General features: G+C 39.8%; 1 protein-coding gene across 1 annotated transcript in view; it reads right to left on the bottom strand.

The window, feature by feature from the left end:
• LOC150085913 (uncharacterized) overlaps positions 1 to 26,406 on the bottom strand; it is a 137,052-nt gene that overhangs the window by 8,326 nt on the left and 102,320 nt on the right. The window contains exons 14-22 of the mRNA XM_090374739.1: positions 23,117 to 23,223; positions 15,399 to 15,495; positions 8,581 to 8,633; positions 7,548 to 7,644; positions 6,601 to 6,717; positions 6,390 to 6,478; positions 4,831 to 4,976; positions 1,938 to 2,053; positions 339 to 471 (exon numbers count right to left, since the gene is read on the bottom strand). Coding sequence (XP_090230865.1) covers positions 339 to 471; positions 1,938 to 2,053; positions 4,831 to 4,976; positions 6,390 to 6,478; positions 6,601 to 6,717; positions 7,548 to 7,644; positions 8,581 to 8,633; positions 15,399 to 15,495; positions 23,117 to 23,223 — 955 coding nt within the window. The remainder of the gene's footprint in view (positions 1 to 338; positions 472 to 1,937; positions 2,054 to 4,830; positions 4,977 to 6,389; positions 6,479 to 6,600; positions 6,718 to 7,547; positions 7,645 to 8,580; positions 8,634 to 15,398; positions 15,496 to 23,116; positions 23,224 to 26,406) is intronic.

Here is a 26,406-nt window from a genome sequence, read left to right as displayed (position 1 = left end):
AAGAAGTGCATATTTTCCTTGACGTCTCAATTTTAAGTTAAACTGTATTAGTGTCCAAAATATGAAGTTTGACTTTCGAGATCATCATGGTATGGCTCCGTATAACATTTACAATATAGTGCAAAAATTCTCCACTGTATTATTAAAGGTGGGGAGAACGCCTCCTTTCTTAAGGACGTAATTCAACCGCTGAAAACTAAAGTGTACTCTGTGTTACAGAATACAGACTCGTTTTTTTGAAAGATCAAAATCTGATGCTTCGTATGTGATTTGCAATGTTAAGCGATATGCGAAATGACTGTTGCTATAGAATTACAATTTCATTGAGTTCCACTCACTTTTGTACTGAGGAGTATAGCGAAACAATTCCTTGTTCCCTTCTTCGTGTCCGTATTCGGTGTACGTATCTTCCTCCTCTGGTGGGGTTTCCTTTGCGGCTTCCATCATTATCTGCAGGAAATCGTTGCTTGGCTAAAAGAGTAAGAAATCAGGTTGTTATTAAAATATTGGGGCTTAAATACATTGGGAAACGTTTGCTGTTAAAAACAAATCACAAAGGATGTATTGTTATATTATGTACTATCGTACCAAAAGTCGTATATCCTTCTGATTGCAAGACATTGTGACTACGAAATATGCAAATATTTCTTAATCAAACATGTACTCCGGATGATCAGCAGAAGAGAATTATAGTTGAATATTGTGTGAGTAAAATGCGTGCGTGCTAGAAATGAAATATATTCAAGTCCACGTGCTAAAGAAATGAAAGTACAGAGGTAACATTGACTCCGAAATACTGACTTTATAGGAGCCGACGCAACTTGAGATGGCCGGTTACCTCATCTCGCCATCAGATCCTAAACTGTATAGAATCCGAGTTAGGAGTGGCCACAGGAGAGCCTTGTGTTTCCATCACTTTCATCAAGCTGCATGCCACAAATTTTCACGGATTGGCTGCGGAACACAAGTATTTAATAACAACAACAAATGCATAATTCGCTTGGCAGGGCATAAGGCACGCAGAATCTTGACTATGAATCAATGAAATTTAGTCTTGTGGAGCGACAAGTCAAGCTACATCCATCTTCCAGTCAGATGGACCTGTTTGGATATGGAGGACGTTAGGAGGGTGCTTACTACCAGAGTGCGGTTTCCCCAACTGCGAAGGATGACGGGGTGTCTTTGACTCGGTGGTGTTTCTTATGGATTAGGTCCACCGGTCGGTTCAATGAACCATGAATGCCACGTCTGCATTGATATTTTGAACAATTGTCTATGCTCTAAATGTGTAATATTGTGGAAGGTGCCTTTACAATTTCCAACTCGACAACGTACCACGTGAGAAATCAAGGATTGTAAACGTTAACTTTTCAAATAAATCATCAACCTTAGTGTCATGCGTCATTCGAAATATTCCTTTTTGTAATTTTCGTTATGGTACCTATCCAAACCAGGAATGTGTTTTTACAGATTGGATTGGTAATTGGAATTTATTTTAGACATTTTGAAAGGAACGGGGAAACAAAGACTAGTTGAAAATAGTTTTTCTAGCCTTTGGTTCTCTTCATAAAACTGAATGTAAAATATTGGTTCGATATTTATTTTAGAATTTTTAAAATCTTCGGGACGGTACGTGTGTTACAAATAAACTATTACGAAGGTCATCAGTTTTATAAAATCGGAATACCCCTGTGATCGAAGCTTTGAAAGAGTAGTTTGCACTAATTCCGTTTCGGCCTTTAGAGAGGATTCCTTTTGATGGCCGTTATAAGTGTGCTCATAAGATATAAAAATGTACTTCGTCCACTTATATTTTACAATTTGAGTTGGATCAAAATCTATAGTTGACATCCGTCTCTATTTCAAACGAGCCACTCATCGTATTGCCTTAAGTCCTGCATAAATCGAACAATAAGAATATTACACGTGAGACTTACCCCTTTCTTCTGCTTCCTGTTGTCGATCACCTGCAGAACTACATTTCGGAAGAAATCCACTACACTCTTATCGAACAATTGAAGCTTCATGATCTTTCCTAAGAATGGCAACAGAACTGCAAGAAAAGTAATATTTCTTTGAAATAACTGCATTGCACGGTGATCTAATAGCTACTTCTAATAGTAGGGAAATACCAGTCATTAGCATTTATTTTTGTTTATTATTTTAATAGACAGTGCAAAGTTATACATTCGTCATTGCTATGTACCAAGGGTGTTATGGAAACCAGCAAAACAAGACGTCATTGAGTATGCCGTGAGATATTTTTAGGCAGATGGTAGAAGGGAGTTTCAGATTGCATATTACACATTGCTCCGCATATACTGTCTGTAAATTGCGTGCGTTCTGAGGTCGATTTTGTTGTTTGCTGGACGAAAAATCCGAGTTTCGGGAGTAAAAGCCATGCTGCCTTCGCCGGAGGCCGACTAACTCAGCCACATTTAGAAAAAAATATCATAAACATTGCTCTGGTCATCGATGGGACTCGAACTCGGGTCTTTTCACCAGGTGAAAGGTTTTCTCGAGAAACATTCACATTTATTTTCTATTATTACTTTTCATCCACTCTCTGCACAATCCTGAATGACCTGAATCAAAGAATTAAGAACTGTATTCGCACCGATAGTTAACATATTCTTAGTAAAAATCATCAGACTATGGAGTGGATGTGCGTTTACTCGAAAGATGGAGCTTCTAAAAGATGATACTGTTACAGTTTTAAATTCTGTATTAATTTTTTTTTTAAAATATGTTGTATTATGAAAACGGGGAAATTTTAATAGCTTTGTATTGAGATGGTTCTAAATATTGTCTAAATTTAAGGCTTCCTTTCGTTTTGAAGAGCAATTTAAACTTACAGCTAACCAATATTACTCGTAGTAGCATGTTTCCATCATTCATGCGGTTCTCAGTGAGATAAAATCACGCTTTATAATCAAAAACTGTTGTTGTTGTGCTTGGATTTTTCTGGTGCAAAGGCTACTTAGGCCATATTGCACCTATCATAGTAGTTAGTACTAATTTTATTGGCTTCTATGGAAGCAGCTAGAAACGGTTATATAAACCTATTCGTTTCAGAAAGGAAAAAAATTCTGTAAGGTTTGAATTTTCGCCTATCATATGACGAAGTGACAATTCTTGTAAGTTTGACAGAGAAGTGAATGAAATTAGACGGGAGTTGTTATGCAAGGTGCATTCCAGGAGTATGTGTTTTATTGTGAGTGGCTTGTGGCAATGTGAACACTGTGGAGGGTCATTACCTGATAACAGAAATAGATGGGTCAAATGGGTGTGGCCTATTCGGGCTCTGGCCAGGACAACCTCTTCTTGTCTGTTTGTGCGAAAATTGGAGGCCCATAATTGGGGTATAGGTTTAATTTCAAGGAGTTTGTTATGCATCTGCGTTTGCCACTGTAGTGTCCATCGTTCCTTACATATATTTCGTATATGGATTTTGTAGTCACTGAGCGGGACCAGAAAATTCATTGCGGCTGTGCTGGATGGATGCTTGGCAGCATCATCTGCAATTTCGTTACCTGCTATTCCACTATGTCCTGGGATCCAGCAGAAGACAATGCTTTGCCGATGATCTCGGAGACGAATCAACTCTGATCTGATTTGCTGTAGTAACGGATGAGTAGATGGGGAAATCTTTTGCATTGCTAATAGGGCACTTTGCGAGTCTGTGTAGATTATGCTCTTTTCGATTGAGAGTTGGAAAATGATTTCCAGAGCAAGCTTTATGGCATATAATTCAGTGGTGTAACTACTGCATTCTGTTGGAAGTGACACAGAAGTGATAGTGTCATGTAGTACCACTGCTGCACCTGATCCATTCTCGGATTTTGAACTGTCAGTATATATTTTCGCAAAGTCTGGATAACATTGTAGATGTGCAATGTGGAGTTGCTGGATGTTAGTACTCGTGAAAGAGTGTTTCCCCCATTGGTGGAAATAATTATCACAACACGGCATGATGACAGACCATGGAGGGACGTAATCTATAGGTTCTTGATGGACTTTGAGTTGTATGTTCCAGTTTTCTGCTAGTTCCATTAACCTAATACCTGCAGGCCTAATTGCTTGTGGTTTGTTTCTATAAAAGGTCTTGAGTGGCGGATCATTAAATATTGACCAATTGGGATGGGTCGACTGGCTTTGGACCTTGGTTGCGTAGTTCAGTAATAACATCTTTCTTCTGATGTTTAGAGGAGCTTCGTAGGCTTCCACATAAAGACTTTGCACTGGTGATGTTCTGAACGCACCTAAAGCTATTCTTAGAGCTGAATGTTGAATAGAGTTCAGACGAGATAAGGTACTTTCCCTAGCAGAATCGAAGACAGGTGCGCCATAGTCCAGACGAGATCTAATTATGGATCTATATAAGTGAAGCAAGGTGTAACGATCTGCTCCCCAGGTTGTTGCTGATAAGGCTCTCAGTATGTTCATTTTCTTTTGGCAAGCTGTCCGGAGATGTTCAATGTGTTTATGATAGTTTAACTTACTGTCAAAAATTAAGCCAAGCAGACGAATACTATTCGCAATTGGAATAAGATGGTTATCTAATCGGAGTTCAGGATCAGGATGCATTTTACGCATGGTGCAGAAATGAATGGCAGTAGATTTCTGGCTGGATAGTCTGTAACCGTTTTGTGTCATCCAAATCTGGATCTGATTTATTGATATCTGCAATTGTCTCTCAATGTAGTTCATGTTTTGAGAGTGGCAGGAGATTGGAATCAAAAACTGAAAATTTATTTTAACACAGCCTTTCTAATGATAATTCCTAATGCAGTTAATAAAATAAATAGTTAAAAGGGAAACGGTACTTACATACAATCATAGCTCTGATGCTCATATTCCCGCTGAAAAACTTCCTCGCGTGCGTAACCATGGGGTTGTTGGGGTCATTGTGAGAGTCGATTTTCACTCCAAAAGCGCTGCTACTTATAACATCCATCGTGAAGGCACCAAACAACCTGAAATATTTCAAATCCTCAGTTTCAGCGAACCGCACTTACACTACCTCTTTGTTTCTGAAAATATTAATCTGATTTTAATTAAGTAGTTAATTCTTAGTGTATTTCAATGCAGTACTCGGTTATTCCACACTGACTGCTCAATCCATCTTTTGTACCTTTTTGAAGTCCTTTCTCTTCTCAGGGATCTCTTGTAACCCCTTCTTGGAACTTGCCATTATCAATCTGCTCTCTTTGCAGGTCTCTTTAGGTTTGTTCTTTGAAACAGCCAATCGTCTTCCTCCTATTTAGTTCATCTTAGATCTGATGGTTTATTTCAGCTCTCACCCTACTGCTAGTAGTTCTGTCGAAATTTTCTCAACGCACGACTCTTCGCAAGTATCCATTTCTTCCCGGGCAAAGAACTGGGCGTTGTCACTCTCAGGTTGGGGACGTGTTATAGTCATAACGATCAGCCAATGTCTTGTTTCTTCACAATTCCACAGCGAGAAAATATATAATAACACGAGAGCATCTCCTTCCGTTACGGTGGAGAAAAATGGAGATTCTTATTCTGCTCTGTTCTGGAATTTTTCACAATCTCATATTACACCGGATTGAACACCCTTTTTTCAATTTAACTCGAAAGGTTGATATCCAGCGTGAATAGTTCTGGATATGTTTTTTAACTCATATAAGAGTATACCAACACTTATTCACTCGCATTAAAGCAAACCAGCATGTATTACTTATCAGTTGAAACGGTCCTTCAGACATCATTTTTGGATTAACAGAGAATTGGAATATTTGTTTCATCTGCGAAATTGTCAGTTTACATCACCTTGGCATTGAGTTAAAACAGGGGTAGCCAACGAGTCGATCGCGGACTTAATTTCGGTCGATCACGACCGAAATTTGGCACATTTTGAAAGAAAAAATAGATTGCATCACAAATTAAGTTGGCCACTCCTGAGCTAAAGGATTAATAACCTTTCCGTGACATTCACCATAACTGGCTTCCAATTAAAATTACAAGCGCACACGATCCTGCATTAATGGAAAGCAAAAATTGTTTCAGTTCTCTTGAAGATTCAGCAAATCCTTACATACATATTATTTTTCCTAAAAACAGAAAATTTGGGGAATCTGTTTTTCCCCTTTGCATTTTCTTTAAATGCTACTAGGTGGCAGAAGTGTTTACCTGGCGTGCAGAAGCCATTGGTAGTATTTCGAAGATTAAGGTTGAGGTTTTCACATCAAGGGTTTGTGCCACTGTTTTAAATTTTAATCTACAATATTCTATCACCAGGATGTGCCTAAAACAAATCTACTGTCATACGATGCCATAATAATATAAAAGGTAATAGGAATCCTTTTTCTAGATTAGAAAGAGGATTCATGTTACTCGAATTTCGACACAGATCGGCCACTTACCTTCTGCAGTCAACCGGTTCTTCTTTCTTCGCAATTTCCAAGAAGTTTTTTGTAAGTGTGTCAGCAGAATCGTTAATGATCGTTGCCATCTGAAACAACAAAACAAAAAAAGTGTAGATGCAGTACTTATCAAGATCAACTTATATTTTCGTATTCATAATTTATGAAGATGAATTTTATTGGTAACTTTTCTCATTTTGACTGTAATTACCTTCCTCATTTTGCCAGATGTGAATGCAGGTGTCATGATGGTTCGCACCCTTTTCCACTGTTCCCCATGGATAATGGTAAGTATATTTTGTAATACTTTATCTCCACTATCGAAAACCTAAACAGACGAAAAGTATTAGAATTCTCATTTCCAAAAAAGACAAGGATATAATTCAAATGTGTCAGAATCTATTTCTGATGATTTAAAACAAGACATTATCCGATTGGTGGCTATTCGCAAGACTTTATTCCAACCAAAATTATTCAGGGTTAGAATAAAAATGTACCAAACTCCAAAAAACGTTCAGCAGTTATTAAAGTATATTTTATAGTATAATAAAATTCGAATCCGGGGGGGGGGGACAGTGGGATAATTAAAACCGAGGCAATCATGTGAACATGAGAAAAACTTAAGAATTTATGCAGACGTTTATTATATACTAGCAAACAAAAGTTATCATTTATATTTATTCAATTATATCACGGCTCAGAAGCTGTTTTCTTTTTTGTTTTTTTGTGTAGACTCTGTCATAAACTGACTCCATCAAAAACGATATTTCAAAACTGTAGCCTTGACTCTTTAATAAAGGTAATTATATCGCGGGAAGTACGGCTATTTTCCATACCAGTGAATCCAACTCCTGGTAGTTGGATTACTGGTTGTTGAACACCTTGAAATCGTATATGTATCCTTCTATGGCTCGCTCTGTGAAGAAACGAAGTGTTTATGTTAGTAAAAGTACTACTCGTTTTAACGTAGATGTAATTCAGAATTAAATTTCGAAATATAGGCGAGCCATGTCAGTTTACTGAGAAGAGATGCAACGTATCAAGAAGTCGGTTACCAAAAACAACTCATTTGTTTCATACCATCGTGTAAATTTAATTTTAATGAAGTGATCTGGTAAATTGACATATGGCTCACCCTGTGTTTCCGTAAGAGCTTACCCTTCTTTTGAAAAAATGATTAAAGTCCTTCACCAAGATCTGCTTGACAATATCCGGGTCACCCACAAGAAGAGTCGGACGCATACCCTCGTATAAACTGAAAAAGAAGCGCATATCGTGCTTAGTACTAACAAGAAAATAAAGTAGCAGTTATAAAGTGAAACCTGAAACATCTTTGAATATTTAAAGAGTTTTTAGCAAATGTTTTAACCAGAATAGTCTCGAAGAACCAGTTTATATATAAAGGATACTTCCCAAATTAATGTTAAGTAAGAATAACACTCTAAAGCACGTGACTTGAGATAAATTATGTTTTATTGTGGACAAACGATTGTAATTTATCATCAGTTGGCTAAAATTCACAAGCAACACTTGCAACTGGCGACGTTATGGATTCCATGCCGAATCCTATCATCAGGCTCAACCAACAAAATGCTAAATAAACGTTTCCTCAATAGACTTCTTCTGGCTTTCATTTTTGTTGATTAGACTGATGGTAAGGTTGAACACGGAATCCAGAAAGGTCATCATCGGTCAGGCGGTCTCTCCCAAATTTTGGCAACCCGTCGTATATTCACAACCATACATACAGCATTAAAGACACCAATTATACTGCTGTACAGAGAATGAGGTACATCTCTTCAAAAGTAGGCGACAATGTCTAAAGTCCATCCAGCACAATCAGATTAGTTCTACCCATACTGTGAGCTGCAGAATGTTAGTTCCAAGATGTCTCAGTCACTCCTAACCAGGGAATATAGTGTTAAAGCCAAGGGATGCAATAATATAACGTCAATTTTTTTTTTTTAGCCATAAGCAAAATATTAGAGCATAAATTGGGTTTTTAACGCTCAGTTAATCTGAGCCATCATGATTCTAAAAGAAAAGGTGCACTTTAAAATAAATGAAGTCAGTACTGATATCTAATCATAACCTTATATAGAACCACCCTCATAACACACGTTATGAAGGTGGTTCCTCCTGTTATGTACACAGAACAGTTGAACATCTTATGGAGAAAAAATGCACTTACCCTATAAGTCTTCCATATTTCTTGTATGCTTTCTGTTGATTTTCATGAAATGACTGCGGAGAAATGAAATAGAAATCTCTTAGGTTTTGAAAGGAGAAGGTCTTAATGCAAATACAATCAAACATTTAACTGTCACGATGTTGCGACCATCGAAAAGTAATTAAGCACCAGATAAGGTAAGCAAAAATAAGAAAGTTTAAAGGGTGAGGTTTCTTTTTCGAGTAATTCTAATGCCAAAATTTATTGGAACCTATAGTCGGGAGAATATCTACTGGCGGTTAAAGGTCATTCACTAGCTCCTCTCTTTCCTTTCTCCCCTATATACCTGGAGATGATAAACGTAGAATTTCTGGAGATGAACTGTGAATGGTTTGAGGCGGTTTGCGGTTTGAGACCATGATGGACTTTCATCCAGACTAGACAGTCATGAACTTGACCGCCACACCATCAAACGGACAACTATCTGATGATTGAAGTTTGAAAGCTACCATTGGATCGAATTAAACCCCTGGATTGGACACCACCCGATGTCGATGACAGAGGCGCCAAATGGCGATCCTATCTGTGCTCAATTGTACAGTCACTTTCGACCCCATTCCTTCCCCTTTCTTCGACTGATTGACTGAGTGTACATTGACTGGTTGGGGACGCCTTCGCCTATATCCCCTTACTCTTACTTTCATTCCCCCTCTTCTGTACACCCTGTACTACCTCACTCTATCTAATCGCTGTGTTTTTTTTTTTTTTTAATTAATTAATTATTTATTATTATTTTTTCTTTTAATTAATTTTTTTTTTTTTATTTATTTATTTATTTATTTATTTATTTTTTTATTTTATTTTTATTTTTTTTTATTTATTTATTTATTTTTATTTTTATTTTTATTTTTTATTTTTTATTTATTTTTTTTTTAACTTGGTCTCCGCTCAGGAAGCTGAGGCGACCCTGACGGAGACTAGCCAGAGAACTATGGGCAGCCTGGCTACCTCCTAGTGGTGTGTGCGGGCAACGTGGGGTTCCACCAGGGGCCTTGCGGCCAAATGCCAGGACATACAACAGAACCCAACACAAAACCACACATTCAACACACTACACTTTTTCTGGCATTTACAGTGTTCTGTATTTCTTCACAGTGTACATATGGCGCAGATGTGGGAAACCACAGGTGGCGCCCGACCCTAACACTATGCACACTATGTGAATGGATGGAGCACCATCTGTGCCGAAAAGAAAAGAAGAATTATTATTTTAATGTTTTTTTTTTTTCTTTATTATTTTTATTTTATTTTATTTTATTTATTTATTTTTTTTTTTTAGGTCCTAGCCACTGAAATCTCAGGAAAATAGGTGGTAGGACCTGCCAGAGCAAACTATAAGGGAACACCTGGCTGGCCTCCACGTGGCGGAGTACGTAAACGACAGGTCCCATCTGGGGCCTGGCGGCTAACAAGCCAGAGGAACAAGGGGCACAACATATTACACAATACATGATCCACACACTTTTAAACCTCTGGCCTTGACAGCGTACTGTCCTCGATACAAAGAACATACGCGGAGATGGGGTAAATCCCTGGTGCCGTTAGACCCAAAAAATACTCTGTACTCTGTACTCTCTGTGAATGGATGGAGCACCCACCGGTATTGCACTATCTCCGGTGGGTGTGGGATTTGTGCCCATGACACTAAAGGTAATAGTAGACCCAGGCTTGGCTGCTTATGCCTGGGGGCAGGCAGCGGCTGCCTGGGTGTTGGCTGCTCCCTGGTGGCAAGGTGGACATACACAAGCGATAAAAAGCTTGCTGAGTTTCTGCACCACCACAGACGTGCAAGGTGGAGATGGGCTAAGGCCTAGGAGCCACCCTTGATACAGGTAACACACACACACACACACACACGTGTTCATATATAATATAGTATATATATAGGTATAATGAGAATGATAATGCTAATGTATATAAAATTGTATATATATATATTCTCTGTAAGTTCTTGTATATAAAATGTAAAGAATTGTGTGTACAAATAAATGAAAAAAAAAAAAAAATGTGAATGGATGGAAGTGCGAAACCAGTACACGGCCCTGATCCGCAAACGAAAACAAGAACCCTGGCAACACCTGGTCACCACCACTGGCAATACCGACCCCTGGGGAGTGGTGTACAAGATCACCACAAACAAACTGCCCAGGGGAGAGGTCACCACTTCCACCAAGTCATTACAAGATACGGAAGCAACCAGCTGGCAGCAATTCATAACAAACATTTTGGACGCCATTCTACAACCAGCAACAAACCCAATCAATCAGGAACAAAAATCCCTCTGTGCAGAGAATGAGACTTACCACACTGAAGAGCAGGAATCTACCTTTAACTTAGGAGAACTACAAACTGCTGCAGCCCTGATCAAAGATAGGAAATGTCCAGGATCGGACCTGCTGCAGCCTGAGATTATAAAGAAAACAGTGGAATGTGTCCCCGAATTACTACTTCATCTACTTAATACCTGTCTACGTGATGGTCACTACCCAACAGATTGGAAGTCGGCCAACGTAAAACTAATCCTGACGAACCCGACGAAAACACCTGAACTCCCAAACTCCTACCGTCCCATCGCTCTCCTGTCGGTACTTAGTAAACTCTATGAAAGGCTACTCTACTACAGACTTCTCAAACACTACAACAATGCAAACATGGCTTCTCACAGACAATTTGGATTCAAAACGGGGCACTCCACTGTAGATGCACTCCACAATCTCCTTGAAGCAGTAGGAATTACCCAAAAGAAATTCTTTCTGGTCATCGCTGTCGACTTTGCTGGGGCGTTCGACTTACTTTGGTGGCCGAGCGTCCTAGGCAGACTGCGCCAATAAAAGCTTCCAGTAAACCTATATAACTCCATCAAAAGCTACCTTTCCAACAGGTCAATCACTGTCAATGCTCCATATATGAAAATCACCAGACAGGTCTACAGAGGATGCCCACAGGGCTCGGTTCTGGGCCCATTCTTGTGGAATCTTGTCCTTGAAGAATTCCTTGGCATGGACCTGGGAGAGGTCACCTCTCAAGCCTATGCAGATGATCTTATTATCACCGTTACCGGCGATTCTAGGACCCGACTGGAGACTTTGGCAAATAATGCACTACAGAAGCTACAGGGCTGGGCTAAACACCATAACCTCACCATCTCTGCCGCCAAAACAGATTCTATTCTTCTCAAAAGAAGTCTCAATGAAGCCAGACCGCCACAGATAAAAATCGACAACAGGACCATAAAATTCTCCACTCAACTCAAGTATCTAGGAGTTATACTTGACAGAAAACTGAATTTCCAGCCACATCTTAAATACCTAAGAAGAAAGATACGTAATTACACCGCCCTTGTCACCAGGGTCTCCAGACGGGACTGGGGACTCAATAGGCACACTCTGTCCTTATTCTATAAAGTGATATTTACCCCGATTATAACGTACGCAGCAGGATTCTTCAACCATTGTTAGTGGTAGAAGAAGCCTAGACTCTCTGCAAAGAAACATCCTGCTCGCTACTACCCGTGCCTGCTGCACTGTCAGTACCCATGCTCTGCAAATCCTGGAAGGCGCCATGCCACTGGACCTGGAGGTGGTCCGCTGTGGACTACTCTTCCACCTCTCCAAAGCAAATTCCAAGACCATCCTCGAATTCACAACAGACCCCGCAAACGACAGAACAGCAGAAAAGAAGCGTCTCCTCACGCATCTGCAGTAGGCGTGGCAAGCGAGATGGACTACTTCCAACAAAGGCGAAATCACTAGAAAGTTCTTCCCTTACATTAACAGGGTGTTCCCCAGGCTTCCCCTCTGGTTTTCACCTGGTCTTTATGCTACATACCTGTTAACTAACTGGCCATGGATCATTAAAAGGCAAACTGACGGCCCTGGGAATCATCGATAATCCCACTTGCATCTGTGGTGGGACTGAGAGTTGGTCGCACCTTATGTATGACTGCCCCCTATATGAGGATCTTCGCTGCACCTTTATCACTTCCTTGACCTACATACCCAAAGACCAAGAAACACACCTGCTTGATAGTAGGGGGGAATATACAGCTTTCACGCGTTTCGCACAAGAGCTCTTCAGCCGAAGGAAAACCTTATCTACAGTTCCTGTACCTGCGCCACAACGGTCCCAAGGAAGACAACAGGCGGTCTGAGACCATGATGGACTTTCATCCAGACTAGACAGTCATGAACTTGACCGCCACACCATCAAACAGACAACTATCCGACGATTGGAGTTTGAAAGGTACCATTGGATTGAATTAAACCCCTGGATTGGACACCAACCGATGTCGATGACAGAGGCGCCAAATGGCGATTCTATCTGTGCTCAATTGTACAGTCACTTTCGACCCCATTCCTTCCCCTTCACCTGATTGACTGAGTGTACATTGACTGGTTGGGGTTGCCTTCGCCTATATCCCCTTACTCTTACTTTCATTCCCCCTCTTCTTCTGTACACCCTGTACTACCTCACTCTATCTAATCGCTGCTTTTTTTTAAAATTAATTAATTTATTTTATTATTATTATTTAATTTTATTTATTTATTTTTTTTTTTACTTGGTCTCCGCTCAGGAAGCTGAGGCGACCCTGACGGAGACTAGCCAGAGAACTATGGGCAGCCTGGCTACCTCCTAGTGGTGTGTGCGGGCAACGTGGGGTTCCACCAGTGGCACTGCGCTCAAATGCCAGGACACACAACAGAACCCAACACAATACTACACATCCAACACAGAACACTTTTCTGGCATCTACAGTAGTACTGTATTTCTTCACAGTACATATGGCGCAGATGTGGGAAAACACAGGCGGCGCCTGACCCTACCACTATGCACACTATGGGAATGGATGGTAAAGAAACGTGTTCGGACCGGTTATAAAGGAAGAGGTACGAACGCACATCCTAATTCAAAAGAACAGTGCCCAAGGAAATATCTGTTGAAAAGCTAAGCAGCAGGAACTGAACGAATGTGTGGTAGGGAGTGGAGTGTGAGATCGTGATGATCATTAACTACTGCTTACCCGCTCGAGAAAGTCTCCTCAACTTCTCTGCTCATGACTAAAGTGGAGAAGCAAGTTGAACATTCATCGCTGTTGTTATTGGGTTTTAGAAGCATCGGCGACTAAGGCCATGTTGCTCCGTGTATGCTGTCTGTAAATGCTTGTGTTCTGAGATCGATTTTTTGTTTTCTGGACGAAAAACGAGTTTCCGGGAGAAAAAACCATGCTAACCTCACCTGAGACCGACTAATTCGGCCATTTTGTGAAAAAGATCTATAAAAATTCCTCTCGCCTTCGATGGGATTCGAACTCCTGTCTTTTCTATCCAGTGTGGGGAGGATGGTTGTTGTTGTGCTTGGATTTTTCTGGTGCAAAGGCTACTTAGGCCATATTGCACCTATCAAAGTAGTTAGTACTAATTTTATTGGTTTCTATGGGAGCAGTTAGAAATGGTTATATAAACCTATTCGTTTCAGAAAGAGAAAGAATTCTGTAATGTTTGAGTTTTCGCCTATGATATGGCTAAGTGACAATTCCTGTAAGTTTGAGAGAGAAGTGAATGAAATTAGACGGGAGTTGTTATACAAGATGCATTCCAAGAGTATGTGTTTTATTGTTAGTGGCTTGTGGCAATGTGAACACTGTGGAGGGTCATTACCTGATAACAGAAATAGATGGGTCAAATGGGTGTGGCCTATTCGGGCTCTGGCCAGGACGACCTCTTCTTGTCTGTTTGTACGAAGATTGGAGGCCCATAATTGCGGTATAGGTTTAATTTCAAGGAGTTTGTTATGAATGTGCGTTTGCCATTGTAGTTTCCATCGTTCCTTACATATATTACGTATATGTACTTTGTAATCCCTGAACGGGACCAGAAAATTCATTGGGGATGTGCTGGATGGATGCTTGGCGGGGAGGATGGTGATTCTTCCAACAGTTCTACGCACGAGGTAGCAGAGTGCAGTAATTCCTTTAACCAGATATTTGTAATATTTTTTGCTGGAAATGAAAATAAGATGTAAAACTTTTGGGAATTAGAAAATAGATATTACACATTAAGTACGGCTGTTAAGAAACATAAATCCTTATTTCGTATTTTAAAATATTTTATTCTTATTCGTTAATTTCTCGTAAATACTTCGTTCTCAGTTGTGATGTCATTTCTTACCATTAACATTTCTTCCGTTTTATTCAGTTCAGAAAATTTTATCAAACAAAATCCGAACTAGTCAAGAAATTCTGCTTCCAGTGTCTCTTTACCAATTAAAATTCTACTTTTGCGTTGTCAGGATTAATTTAGATTTCGAAGCCCGTGAGTTGCCCTTGTGGGTGACACAGTTGGTAGGGTCGCCGTCCTTCTCACACCACTTGGACAAGACGTTTAGTTGGTCTCAGGGGAGGGTAGCACGTTTTTTTCTCAACCGGAAACTGGGGTTTTTCATCCAGACAAGAGAAAATGAAGCTCAGAACACATGCTATTTATAACTTCAGGTTGTTTGTTCCGTAAAATAAGACACAAATCTTTAGCTGGAAGAGTAGAGTCTGACGTTATATTTCCTTGCGGATGGTGATCAATTTTGGTTCAAAATATTTTTTGAATTTTAAAGGAAAAAACTAAGAATTTCGAGTTGCATTTCAGGTAACTGCTTTTAAGGGCAACTGCCTTCTGCTTCTACACTACATTTAAATAAATTGTTTTCTGCATGTGAACTGTTGTAGAAAACTGCTTTTTACAAAAGGAAAAAAAAATGATTAACGTATGCAATTTAAAATTCCTTACCTTTCCAATCAAATGTAGAGTCGATCCAAAGATTGGATAGGGTTTTAAATAGGGAATGCCCCGCGATTGCCAGTAGTTGTGGTTTTTCGTTAAGTAGCTGAAAAATAAAGAATTTCGTTAGAAATTCTTAAATTATAAATTTCCATTAAAAGAAATAAAATACAAACAAGAATTTATTTCAAAAATCCACTTTTCCACCATTTCGTAGCGCAAAAGAACTGTAAGAACCCATTCTTACACTCATCCTAGGGAATAAACAGAAAGTGGGCAACCCTTTGAAAGAAAAGAACCAGGGGACCGACCCCCCTCCTTGTGGAGAGGAAGAATTTTAAAGACTAAAACGGAAGAGGAGACCCTTGATGTGGCATACACCATGTGGCAATGGCTAGCCGCTGGATGAAACAGACCGACTCCTTGAGCTTAATAATTTCAAGGAGTGGTAGAAAAAAAAAACAGAGTGGACTAAAAGGGGTAAGTGCATCGGAATGATCATACAGAGATATCTAGAAATTTCCAGGCGTCTGGAAGTTCATCGAAGCTTCTAGAAATTTCGAGAAGCCGGAAATTCCCAGAGGAAAGGAAGGGGCACGAAAACGGAAGAAGTGGGAGAGAGCGAATGAGGATGACTAATTCCAGTAGGAGCTTGACGATGCCCTATGCTGCTGATGATGGCCGTCCCTGAGCTGAGAAAACGGTTGTGTATAGAGTGATCCCCTAAGCTGGTATGTAAGTAGTAGATAATAGCTTTAAGCTAGATTAGAAGGAAATGACTTTACAGATTGTTTTAATTAGTTGATAAATGATTTGATATTGTTTTACCATAAAGGGAATGAGAAAGTCCGTAAAATAAATTGAAATCATCATAAAGATAAGTTTAATAAGCAAGGTAGACATTGATATATGTACTCGAGAATGGTATGTTTTAAGTTGAGACTAAAGAGTGTTCTATGCACATGTAATTATTTTGGAAGGTTGTTGTTGTTGTTGTTTGAGAGCTATTGGCGCAAGAGCAGCTTAGGCTATAATGCGCCTAATCTAGGTTAGAGTTTCATATTTCGACATTTTATATTATGTTGTTCAGATGGGAAGCCAAGATTTTATTTTATAATTACGTAACTTTTTGGTAAATGTTACACTATTTATTTTTATATGTTTTGGTAGTATCCGATTAACTTAAGGAAAAAGAAAACGTCGGTAATATTTGGCCGGTTATCTAAAATTGTTTTAAGCGTTAGGTTGTTTTGTGCGTTCGTGGTTATTTGAAAGGCTTTTATACGTTCTGAAGTAAATCTTGGACAGTTCACCATGAAGTGATGTACAGTGAGTGGAACTTGACAGTTTTGGCACTGAGGAGGGTCTTCACCTCTGAGTAGGTAAGAATGGGTCATATGGGTATGCCCAATTCGCAATCGAGCAAGGATCACTTCTTCGTGTCTGGTGGATCGGCAACTGGTAGTCCATGGTCGGAGTGTTTGTTTAATTACACGAAGTTTGTTGTTACTTTGATCTTTCCAATGTTGCTGCCACTGTTTTAAACTGCTTTGGTGGATTAACGACTTGTAATCGGTATATGGTATTGAGCGGAATGCATAGTAAGAGGTAGCAGCTTCTCTTGCCGCTTTATCTGCTTTTTCATTCCCAGTTATTCCTGTGTGGCCTGGAATCCAACAGAAACTGATCTTGTGATTATTTTGCAATAGCTTAGTTACTGTATATTGTACCTGTTGTAAAACTGGGTGTGCTTTAGTATTGGCATTCTGTAAAGCAATGACAGAGCTAAGCGAGTCCGTGAAAATTATGCTGTCTGCTATCTGTTCATGTTTAATTTTGTTTACGGCCATCAAAATGGCTTGTAATTCTGCTGTAAAGATGCTGCATTCTTTTGGAAGTTGTTGGATGAGAGTACAGTCTTCAGAGTGAATCGCAGCTCCTACACAAGTTTCTGTTTTTGAGCCATCTGTGTATATGAAAGTTGAATGTTCATATTTTTCTTTGTATGCTGCATGTAGTTGCTGGTAGTTTGTTCTCGGGAGATTTGTTTTCCCCCAAGATTGGAAATGCAGGTCACACACAGGTTGAATTATGATCCATGGTGGAATAATGTGTGTAGTCGTGGTAGCTATGCTATCATAATTAAGCTCTCGGCATAACAGTAAATCTTTTAGTCGGATGTTGGAAGGGCGGTTTATTCGTGGATGGGCTTGGTATACATTTTCCAAGTACGATGAAAACAGAACCTCTCTATTTGGATGGTCGGTGATGGATTTTATCTTTGCAGCATAGTGTAATAATAAGTTCTGTCGTCTAAGTTGTAGTGAAGGTTCATGGGCTTCTGCATATAGGCTTTGTACAGGCGAAGTGCGAAAAGCTCCAAGTGCTATACGGAGTGCACTGTGGTGTATGGGATCTAACCATCTCAGTGCACTTGGTCTTGCAGAGTCGTAAACTGGTGCTCCATAGTCCAGCTTGGAACGCACTATTGCTCGATAAAGTTTAAGTAGTGTATGTCGATCTGCACCCCAAGTTGTTGCGGAGAGAACTTTGAGTAGATTTAACTTCTTGATGCAAGAATGTCTTAGTTGCTTAATATGTTCAAGGAATGTCAGTTTTTTATCTAAGAGAAGTCCTAAGAATCTTATGTTTGGTACAACTGGGATCATATATCCATCTAGCTTAAGTTCAGGATCTGGGTGTAGGTTTCGTTTCCTACAGAAGTGTATACATGCAGTTTTCTGTGTGGAAAACCGGAAGCCATTTGTTTGTGCCCATTGACTTATTTTATTTATTGCTCCCTGTAACTGCCGTTCTATAGTTCGCATACTCTGAGAATGATAGGACATACTGAAATCATCAACGTATAAAGCGGTATCAATAGGTTTTGGTATATGCTCAGTTATGGAGTTTATTTTGATAGCAAAGAGGGTTGTGCTAAGCACAGACCCCTGAGGTACACCCTCTTCTTGGGTGAAAACTTTTGAAAGAGTATTCTGCAATCTAACTTGAAATGACCTGTGGAGTAAGAAATTTTGAATATATTTAGGAAGATGTCCACGTAATCCAAGGTGGTATAGGTTTTGAATAATTCCATAACGCCACGCAGTATCGTAAGCTTTTTCTATGTCGAAACATATCATTACGTGGTGCTCTTTTCGGATAAAGGCATTCCGCACACTGTTTTCTAATTTGATCAGTAAATCTAGTGTTGAACGATTTTTTCTGAAACCATGCTGTGCTGGATTGAGGAGGTTATTTCTGTTCAAAAACCATGTTAGACGAGCATTGATAATTTTCTCCATAACTTTTCCCAGGCAACTGGTTAGAGCAATTGGACGGTAGTTGCGTGGGTCAGAGAGGTCTTTCCCCGATTTTGGGAATGCAAGAATTATTGCATGACGCCAACTGTCTGGAAATTGGTTTTCTAGGAAGATTCTGTTATATAGTTCTAGTAATGCCATTTGGGATTGATCATCGAGTTGTTTTAACATCATATAGTGGATTTGGTCTGGACCTACAGCACTCTGCTTTGTCTGGGATAGAGCGTGTTTCAATTCGTAGAATGTTAAGGGTAGGTTGTACTCTTCATTATTTCTTGTGGAAAAATTCAGTTTATGTCTTTCCATTCTTGCCTTGTATATTTGAAAACTGGGAGTATATGAAGTGGTCGCTGATATTCTGGCGAAGGTTTCGCCCAGTGCATTGGCTATTTCTGATGGCTCTGCAGTGACTTGTCCATTCCAGTTTAGGATCGGAGTTGGGGTAATCGGGTATCTGCCACTCATTTTGTTAATTTTATTCCAGACAGTTTTAGATGGTGTGGAACTTGTTAATGTAGATGCAAATTTTATCCAGGATTCTTTCCTACTGGCCCGCCTAATATATCTGGCTCTTGCCCGTGCCTTCTTGAACAATATGAGGTTCTCTAAAGTTGGATATCTGCGAAAAGTATTCCAGGTTTTGTTTCGCTCTAACTTAGTCTGCGCACATTCTGCATTCCACCATGATTTTGGATGTGTTGGAAAGTGAGACGATGTTTTTGGGATAGAGTGTTCAGCAGCTTGAATTATTTTATTTGTTATATATTGTACTGCTGCATCTAACGGTTTTTGCTTGATGGTATCAACATTTAGTTTTGCTAATGTTTTATAAGTTTCCCAATCTGCTTCATTTATTTTCCATCTGGGAGTTTTGCGTGACTTGCATGTGGTTCCTAGTGCCATGGTGATGATTATTGGATAGTGATCACTGCTGAGAGGATCACTGTGCACTGACCAATCAAGTCTTGGAAATAGTATTGGAGAACATATAGACAGGTCTATAGCTGTAGTATTTCCTGATGGAAGATGTGTATAAGTATGTGTGCCGTCGTTCAACAAAGTTAAATCATTCTCGTCTATCCATTTTTCAATTTGTTTTCCTCTCCGATCTGTGGTTGTGTTACCCCACACAGGGCTATGCCCATTGAGGTCGCCTAGTATACAGAAGGGGGTTGGCAACTGCCTTACAATGTCTTCTAAGTCCTGTTGTAATAAATTTTGGTTTGGTGGAACATAAATTGTTATTACTGTTATGAGGGATCTAGCGGCTATGCGTACTGCAATCGCTTCAAGGGTTGTGTTTAGCGGGACAATCTGGGAAGGAATGCGAGAATTTATTAGTATTGCCACACCACCATGGGTTGTGCCACCTGTTACTCTGTCCTTTCGGTATGCTGTATAGTTCTTTATTAAGGTAGAGTCTTGAGGTCTGAGGTAGGTTTCTTGTAAGCAAAGACATAATGGTGCATACTGTGTAATCAGGTCATATATATCACCTATGTTAGTGCGGAGTCCTCTACAATTCCACTGGATTATGGTTTTCATTATTTGATTTTGGAGAGGTTTTCGGTCTGTTTCCTAGATGCTGTTTTAAGTCTTTCACACGTTGGTTTTTCCTTTTTCGGGAAATATGGTTTTCCGGTGTCCATATCGTCTTCCGCGAAAATCTCTAATACTGGTTCATCTGCTTGGTTGGTTGCTTCTGTCTCCATTTGTTCGGTTGCCTTCTGACTTATGACATTATGTTTTCCTTGAGGTGCTTTCGATTCTGAGTGTTTCTTATCGGGAGGCACGGAAAGTGGTGTGTTGGTGAGTTTCTCTTGATGTTTTGGCTGGGAAATTGTGAGTAGTGCTCGTGCCCAGTCTGAGATAGATTTCTTTGGAGGAATTGTAAAATCTGTTTGGGTTTCTATTGTACGACAATTCGTTATGACCTGCGCGTAGGAAGGTCTGTTTAAGATAGTCGGGTGTATAGTTCTCTTAGCTTCTTGGTATGTGACAGAATGTTCCACTTTATACCGCTGAATCTGCTTTTCTCTTTTCCAATATTCACAATTCTTGGAATAGGCAGAATGGTCTCCCTTGCAGTTTGGACATTTCGGTTTCTCGGATGAACAGTTCTGATTGCTGTGATCCTGGGACCCGCAGTTGGAACAGATAGCTACACCACGGCATGCCATTTGTGAATGACCATACTTTTGGCATTTAAAGCAGCGGAGAGGATTTGGAATGTATGGTCTGATGTTACAATTTAGATATCCGGCCTTCACAGTTGTAGGTGGTTTAGGAGTGTTGAACGTTAGTATGATAGTTCTGGTTGGGATAAGTGTCCCATCTCTTGTAATTTTAATCCTTCTCACAGCTATAACGCCTTGATTTTCAAGTTCATTTTTAATTTCTTCTTCGGAGACGCTGATAAGGTCCCACTCAGAAATTACTCCTTTCGATGTATTTAGCGTATTATGGGGAGAGACCTTTACTGGGATCCCACCAAATGTTTTCATTTGAAGCAGTCTTTCTGCGTGTTTGGCATTTGCTGTCTCGACTAGAATGTCGCCTGATTTTAGTCGCTTAACATTTTTTGGTGTTCCAGCCACACTTTCTAAACATTTCTGGATGACGAATGGCGACAATTTTCCTAATGGCTGTTCTGTCGTAGAATTAAAGACAATAAAGGTAGGTGCATTAAGTGATGCTATTTCCTTTTTTTGCCTTTTGGTTGCAGTAGTCACATTGTCCTCATTTTTCCGACTCAAAGGAGTCAGATCTTTGGGATTCGTGGTAATGTTTGAGTCATTCATGTTTGCTCCTTTTGGCCCTGGGAGTGAGAGCTTTTCCTCCCAGGTTTCCGGCCCCGCCACGGGGAGGCAGGAGCGGTGCCACCTAGTGACCAAGCGGAAGTAGATTAGTGGTTAGTAGGACTAGAATATATATAAAAGAAAGGTGACTTTCCTTTCTTAGGAACCTTTGCACTGATACTTTTCAGTAACTATATATATTTACAGAAGAGAATTAACTTTAAACTCTTGATATATCTAACACTCTTTCACTTTATGAATCGCTTTAGAATTGCACAGAAATCGCCTGATCACTAGAAACGCTTGGCACTCGGGGCCATTTTGGAAGGGATAATTAAAGAAAGATTATAGCGGGGACTTATAAACCTAGAAAAATATATTTGTAGGTGTTATGCTCACTGCTCTAATCCCAGTTGGGAAGTTTAATTGTTAGAAGGCAAGAGAATGTTGTGAGATGAAAACCTGAACCAGAAGGAGGAAAGGCTGAAGGACAAGGACACGTTGAAATATGAGTTGTGACTGTCCTTACATCTTAACACACATATAATGCTAGTAGTTAACATTATACCCAATTAATGATGTATGATATATTCTTCTAATGTATATACTGTGAATAATCAATATTGTATATGTTTATCAAGTGTAGTATGAGGCATTCTTGAATACTCAGCCAGTCCAGAGGAGACATACACGAACTGCTATCCCCCCAGAATCTGTGATCTTCTGTGCGGTACACCAGTCAGGTGCTAATTTGGAATGGGGGTGAATTGGGGGGAGATAAATTGAGTAATAAAGTTAAGAGAGAGGGGTCAGAAAGTTAAAGAGATTTGATCAATCACCCAAAAGAAATAAAGTGCATAAAACAGAACACTCCGCCATAATAAAAAAAAGAAAAAAAAAATAGAGAAAAATAACCCCCACAGAACGTGGAGGTACGCAGAAAAAAAAAAAATCTACAAATTGTATTTCCGGATTGTTTGTAAAATCTCGAGGAATATTTGTGGTATTTAGAAATTCTTCAACGATTTTGGAATGAAATTATGATCAGTTTGCCAGATTTGCTCGATGAAACGCTCATCCAGCACCCCCCAATGTGTACTCGTAGACACCCAGTAATCGATCTGATTTTCTTTTTATCGTCGTTTTATTTTCATCTTAAGTGGATGTTGCCAAAACACGCTTTTGAAATTTTCACGCGAAATTTAAAAATATGAAAAAAAATCATTGCAATGTGAATGCAGAGGCGGAACTACGAATTTTATCCCCGCCTTCCCCAGTGGTAGGAGGCCTGGCAGTTTGGTGGTGTCGCCGCTGCTAGTAGCTGAAGTAGAAAGATGATTCGCGGAGCAGATATCTTATTGAGATTGCACAACGTAATAAACTGCGTACTTAACTGCCCACTTCAAGGAGACAGGAAATGATTTTTTTTATGAGAGAGAGACATTCGTCAGCCTTACTCAACTTCCTCTCGTAGTTTGCTTTTGTATACCTTCATTACCGTTTTATTTGTACCATATCTTGACCCTTTTTGTCTCTCTAAATTAGAAATATCTTCGGTTTCCTCATAAACAGTTTAATATTTGAACATAAACGAGCGTCTACTCACATGTATAAGATTGTAATGAGGCAGAAGAAAAGAGCGCCGGTGTACAGCGATCCTGCAGGAACGTCAACTCCGAACAGATCCATCCCGACGGCAAGGACTTGGCCGATTCACGTGGTAACCTGAAGAGACATCAATCACGATCTGTAGCATGCTTTTATTCAGCTACCGCACACATGATGCAACTCCTGACGTCACCAGAGCACGTGACTTTGATACGTCATGATTGCAGCGTCGTTTCATCTATTTTAATCTTTCGTGTTCGACGTTGGTTCACGTTCAGCGCCGTGCGAGTCCCTTCCAGCACTGACGAGGGTTAAAAGATTATGTCCTACATTTGAAAGCTTTCACAGGGAGCGCTGACCTTCCAAGCTGCAGTGCTGTTGCCAATTGTCCGACACCTCACCACCCTCTGAAGAGAGAGAGAGAGAGCAGCAATCTTCGAAATAGTTACGAATGGCAAACAGACCAGTCCTAATACAAATCTGCGGTCATCGATTATTGTCATCTGACTGCAAATTGATAAACATTCGATACCATTAATCTCTTCTCTGGCTTCTTGGCAAGTTCTTCTGTTTTAAATAAATGGAAAATACAAAATTATGATGGTAATAATAATTTCAGGGGGATATTCATGTGTCGTTGAGGGGGATCCCATGGTTCCCCCCATCAGCCACCGTTGTACACCTTATGTAGAAGCTAACGCCAAAACCGGCCGTTTTTATGAGTGTGTTGGATGTGTAAGTGTAGTGATATGGTGTGTTGTTGTTTTTTTTCGGCCGGTACCTCGCTGTTAGAAGATGGGAAATATCCAAACCTGATCACCACGTTCCAACACCATTCCCGCCACGTGCAGGCCACCAGGATCTACTTTCACCTGCTGGACCAGCCCTGGGCAAAAGACCCGAGAGAGCCCAAATTAGGATGAAATGAAAAGGCTATAGAAGGAGAAGTTCGGGGCTGGAGAGGTAGGGAAGAATAGAAGAGAGGAGGATTTGATTTAAGAATTCTTGGAGCAAGAGCTACTGCGGCTAAAATGCGCCTGTAAAATTTTATATTTTATATAATGGTTTTGTTTTAATTCGTATATTGCTGCTAATGATTTCCAAGATTAACAGAGAATGACTATAGCTTGCTTTAGAGATAATATTTAGTTTTATATTTGATTGTAGTAATTTATTTTCTTGAGAAACTGAAAAACATCTGCTATATTTTTTCTATCTTCCAGTATGGTTTTGAGAGTGAGGGAGTGATGTTTGTTTAGCTCTTTGAAGGAGTTTCGGCGCTCATCTGCAAAAGCTGGACAAGTGATCAGTACATGTTCTACTGTTTGTTGTGTGTGACAGATAGGGCATAGAGGGGGATCCTCTCCTCGCAAAAGATAAGTGACTGAAATACGTGTGTCCTATCCTTAGCCTAGCAAGTATCACTTCATCGCGTCTATTTTTCTGAATGCTGGATTTCCATGGTTGGAGTAATCTTTTAATCTGATGCAATTTGTTAGTGGTAAGTACTTGCCATTGCTGCTGCCAGTGATGTATCCCACTGTGATCAATAACGTGTTTATAGTCTGAGAAAGGGATATATTCTGATGCAGAAATATTGTTGTTAGCTTCTTTGGCAGCTCTGTCTGCTTGCTCGTTACCATATATTCCGATATGGCTTGGGATCCAGCAAAATCTAATGTTACGATGTTGTTTAAGGAGTTTTGATATTTTGTATTGAATCTGCTGTTGTAGAGGATGTTTGTTAGAACTGATATTTTGTATTGCCATCATGGAACTACGGGAGTCAGTAAAAATTATGCTGTTTTGAAAACTTGAATGGTCGATTTCGTCTAGTGCCAACATAATGGCTTGCAGTTCTGCGGTATAAATGCTACAGTCTTTTGGGAGTTTTTGGGCCAATGTGATGTCAGAAAAGTAAACTGCCGCTCCCACATGAGAACCAGTTTTGGAACCATCTGTATATAGAAAGCAATGATCTGAAAATTGTGCCTTATAAGCAGCATGCAGTTGTTGATGGTTTATGTGAGAAAGGATTTGTTTGCTCGAAATGTGGAAGGAGGAGTCACATAAAGGTTGTCTGATTGTCCATGGTGGAGTAGACTGCTTCGTCAGCGAATTTATGTTATCTAGGTTAAGCTCGAAGAGAGGAGGATCAAACAGAGGAATCCTCCAATAGTTAGAAGGTAGAAGAAATGAAGAAAGACTAAAGGAGATAGAGATGGAGAAGTGGACTGACTTCTCATGATATGGGAAATAATCCCACGGAGAATCCCATCGTAGAAGCTAGGATCAGCTAGATTTCTTAAAATATAATTATGTCTAATCTCTTGTAGACATTGCTCCAAGAACTTATAATTTTTTTTTACTCCAATCACGCTATAAACAGGTTCCACGTCTTCAGAAGAACACCAAGAATTTACACACACTAGATACAGGAGCACGTTCAATGTCCAGCAGGGTATATTTGATTACAATGAGTATCCAATCGTCATCAACTTCTGATAAAATTATCCCAAATTAGCGAGTCTAAGCTCCTCTATTCTTTTAAAAGCACGTGAGGCAAAGGTGTTTGTTCAGTTCTATAAATGTCACTTGAGATTGGAGAAGCGCAGGTTTATTTCCCACTGTGACGGTATCTGAAACAAGCCGCAGTTCACGCCTGTAGTCTTGATAATGTAAGATATGGAATCTTACAAAAATAAAATTTTTTTTATAAAGACTTTAGAAGTTAGTTTTTTTAAAAGATTCTTGCCGCTAGTGGGATAAGATGGTAATATCGTCTATTTCACTAATAAGATTATTCAGTAAGAAATAAATTCGGGATCCGTGCTTTCAACTTCCGTTATACTTGGGGATATACAAAGAGAAAACTACGGCAAAGCAGCATGGGGTCTGGCGCAAACAGACGAATTAAGGTTTATGTGGGGCCGTCAACAGGAAGTGGGTTCTTGACCAGCACATAAGTTTCCAGAGATAGATGCTATGGTCACTAAATGTGAGCTGTGTTTTAAAACGTTACAGGGTCAAAGGCGTTAGATGAGAGGGAGTGTTTTTATTTGGGATAATCGGCAAACATCAAAGAGCACACTGTATGGCAGCAGATCCAGTAAAATGGTAAAAGTGGGTGTATTGTAACACGTGCTACTGGGCAGGCTGAGTAAGGATCTTCTAAAAAATGAAAGGAGAAGAACCCGAGACTGAGTATAGGATTGGAAGAGGTCATGGTAATAGGCGTGGCGGACTCGGGAGAAAGATGAAGGAAGGTAGAACAAAAAAGGGAGTGAA

Source organism: Mastigoproctus giganteus, chromosome 5 (assembly GCF_048544385.1).
Source record: "Mastigoproctus giganteus isolate SK-2022 chromosome 5, ASM4854438v1, whole genome shotgun sequence".
Taxonomy (NCBI): domain Eukaryota; kingdom Metazoa; phylum Arthropoda; class Arachnida; order Uropygi; family Thelyphonidae; genus Mastigoproctus; species Mastigoproctus giganteus.
Note: the sequence above shows the minus strand (reverse complement) of the source record. Positions and strands in the feature narration are given on the sequence as shown.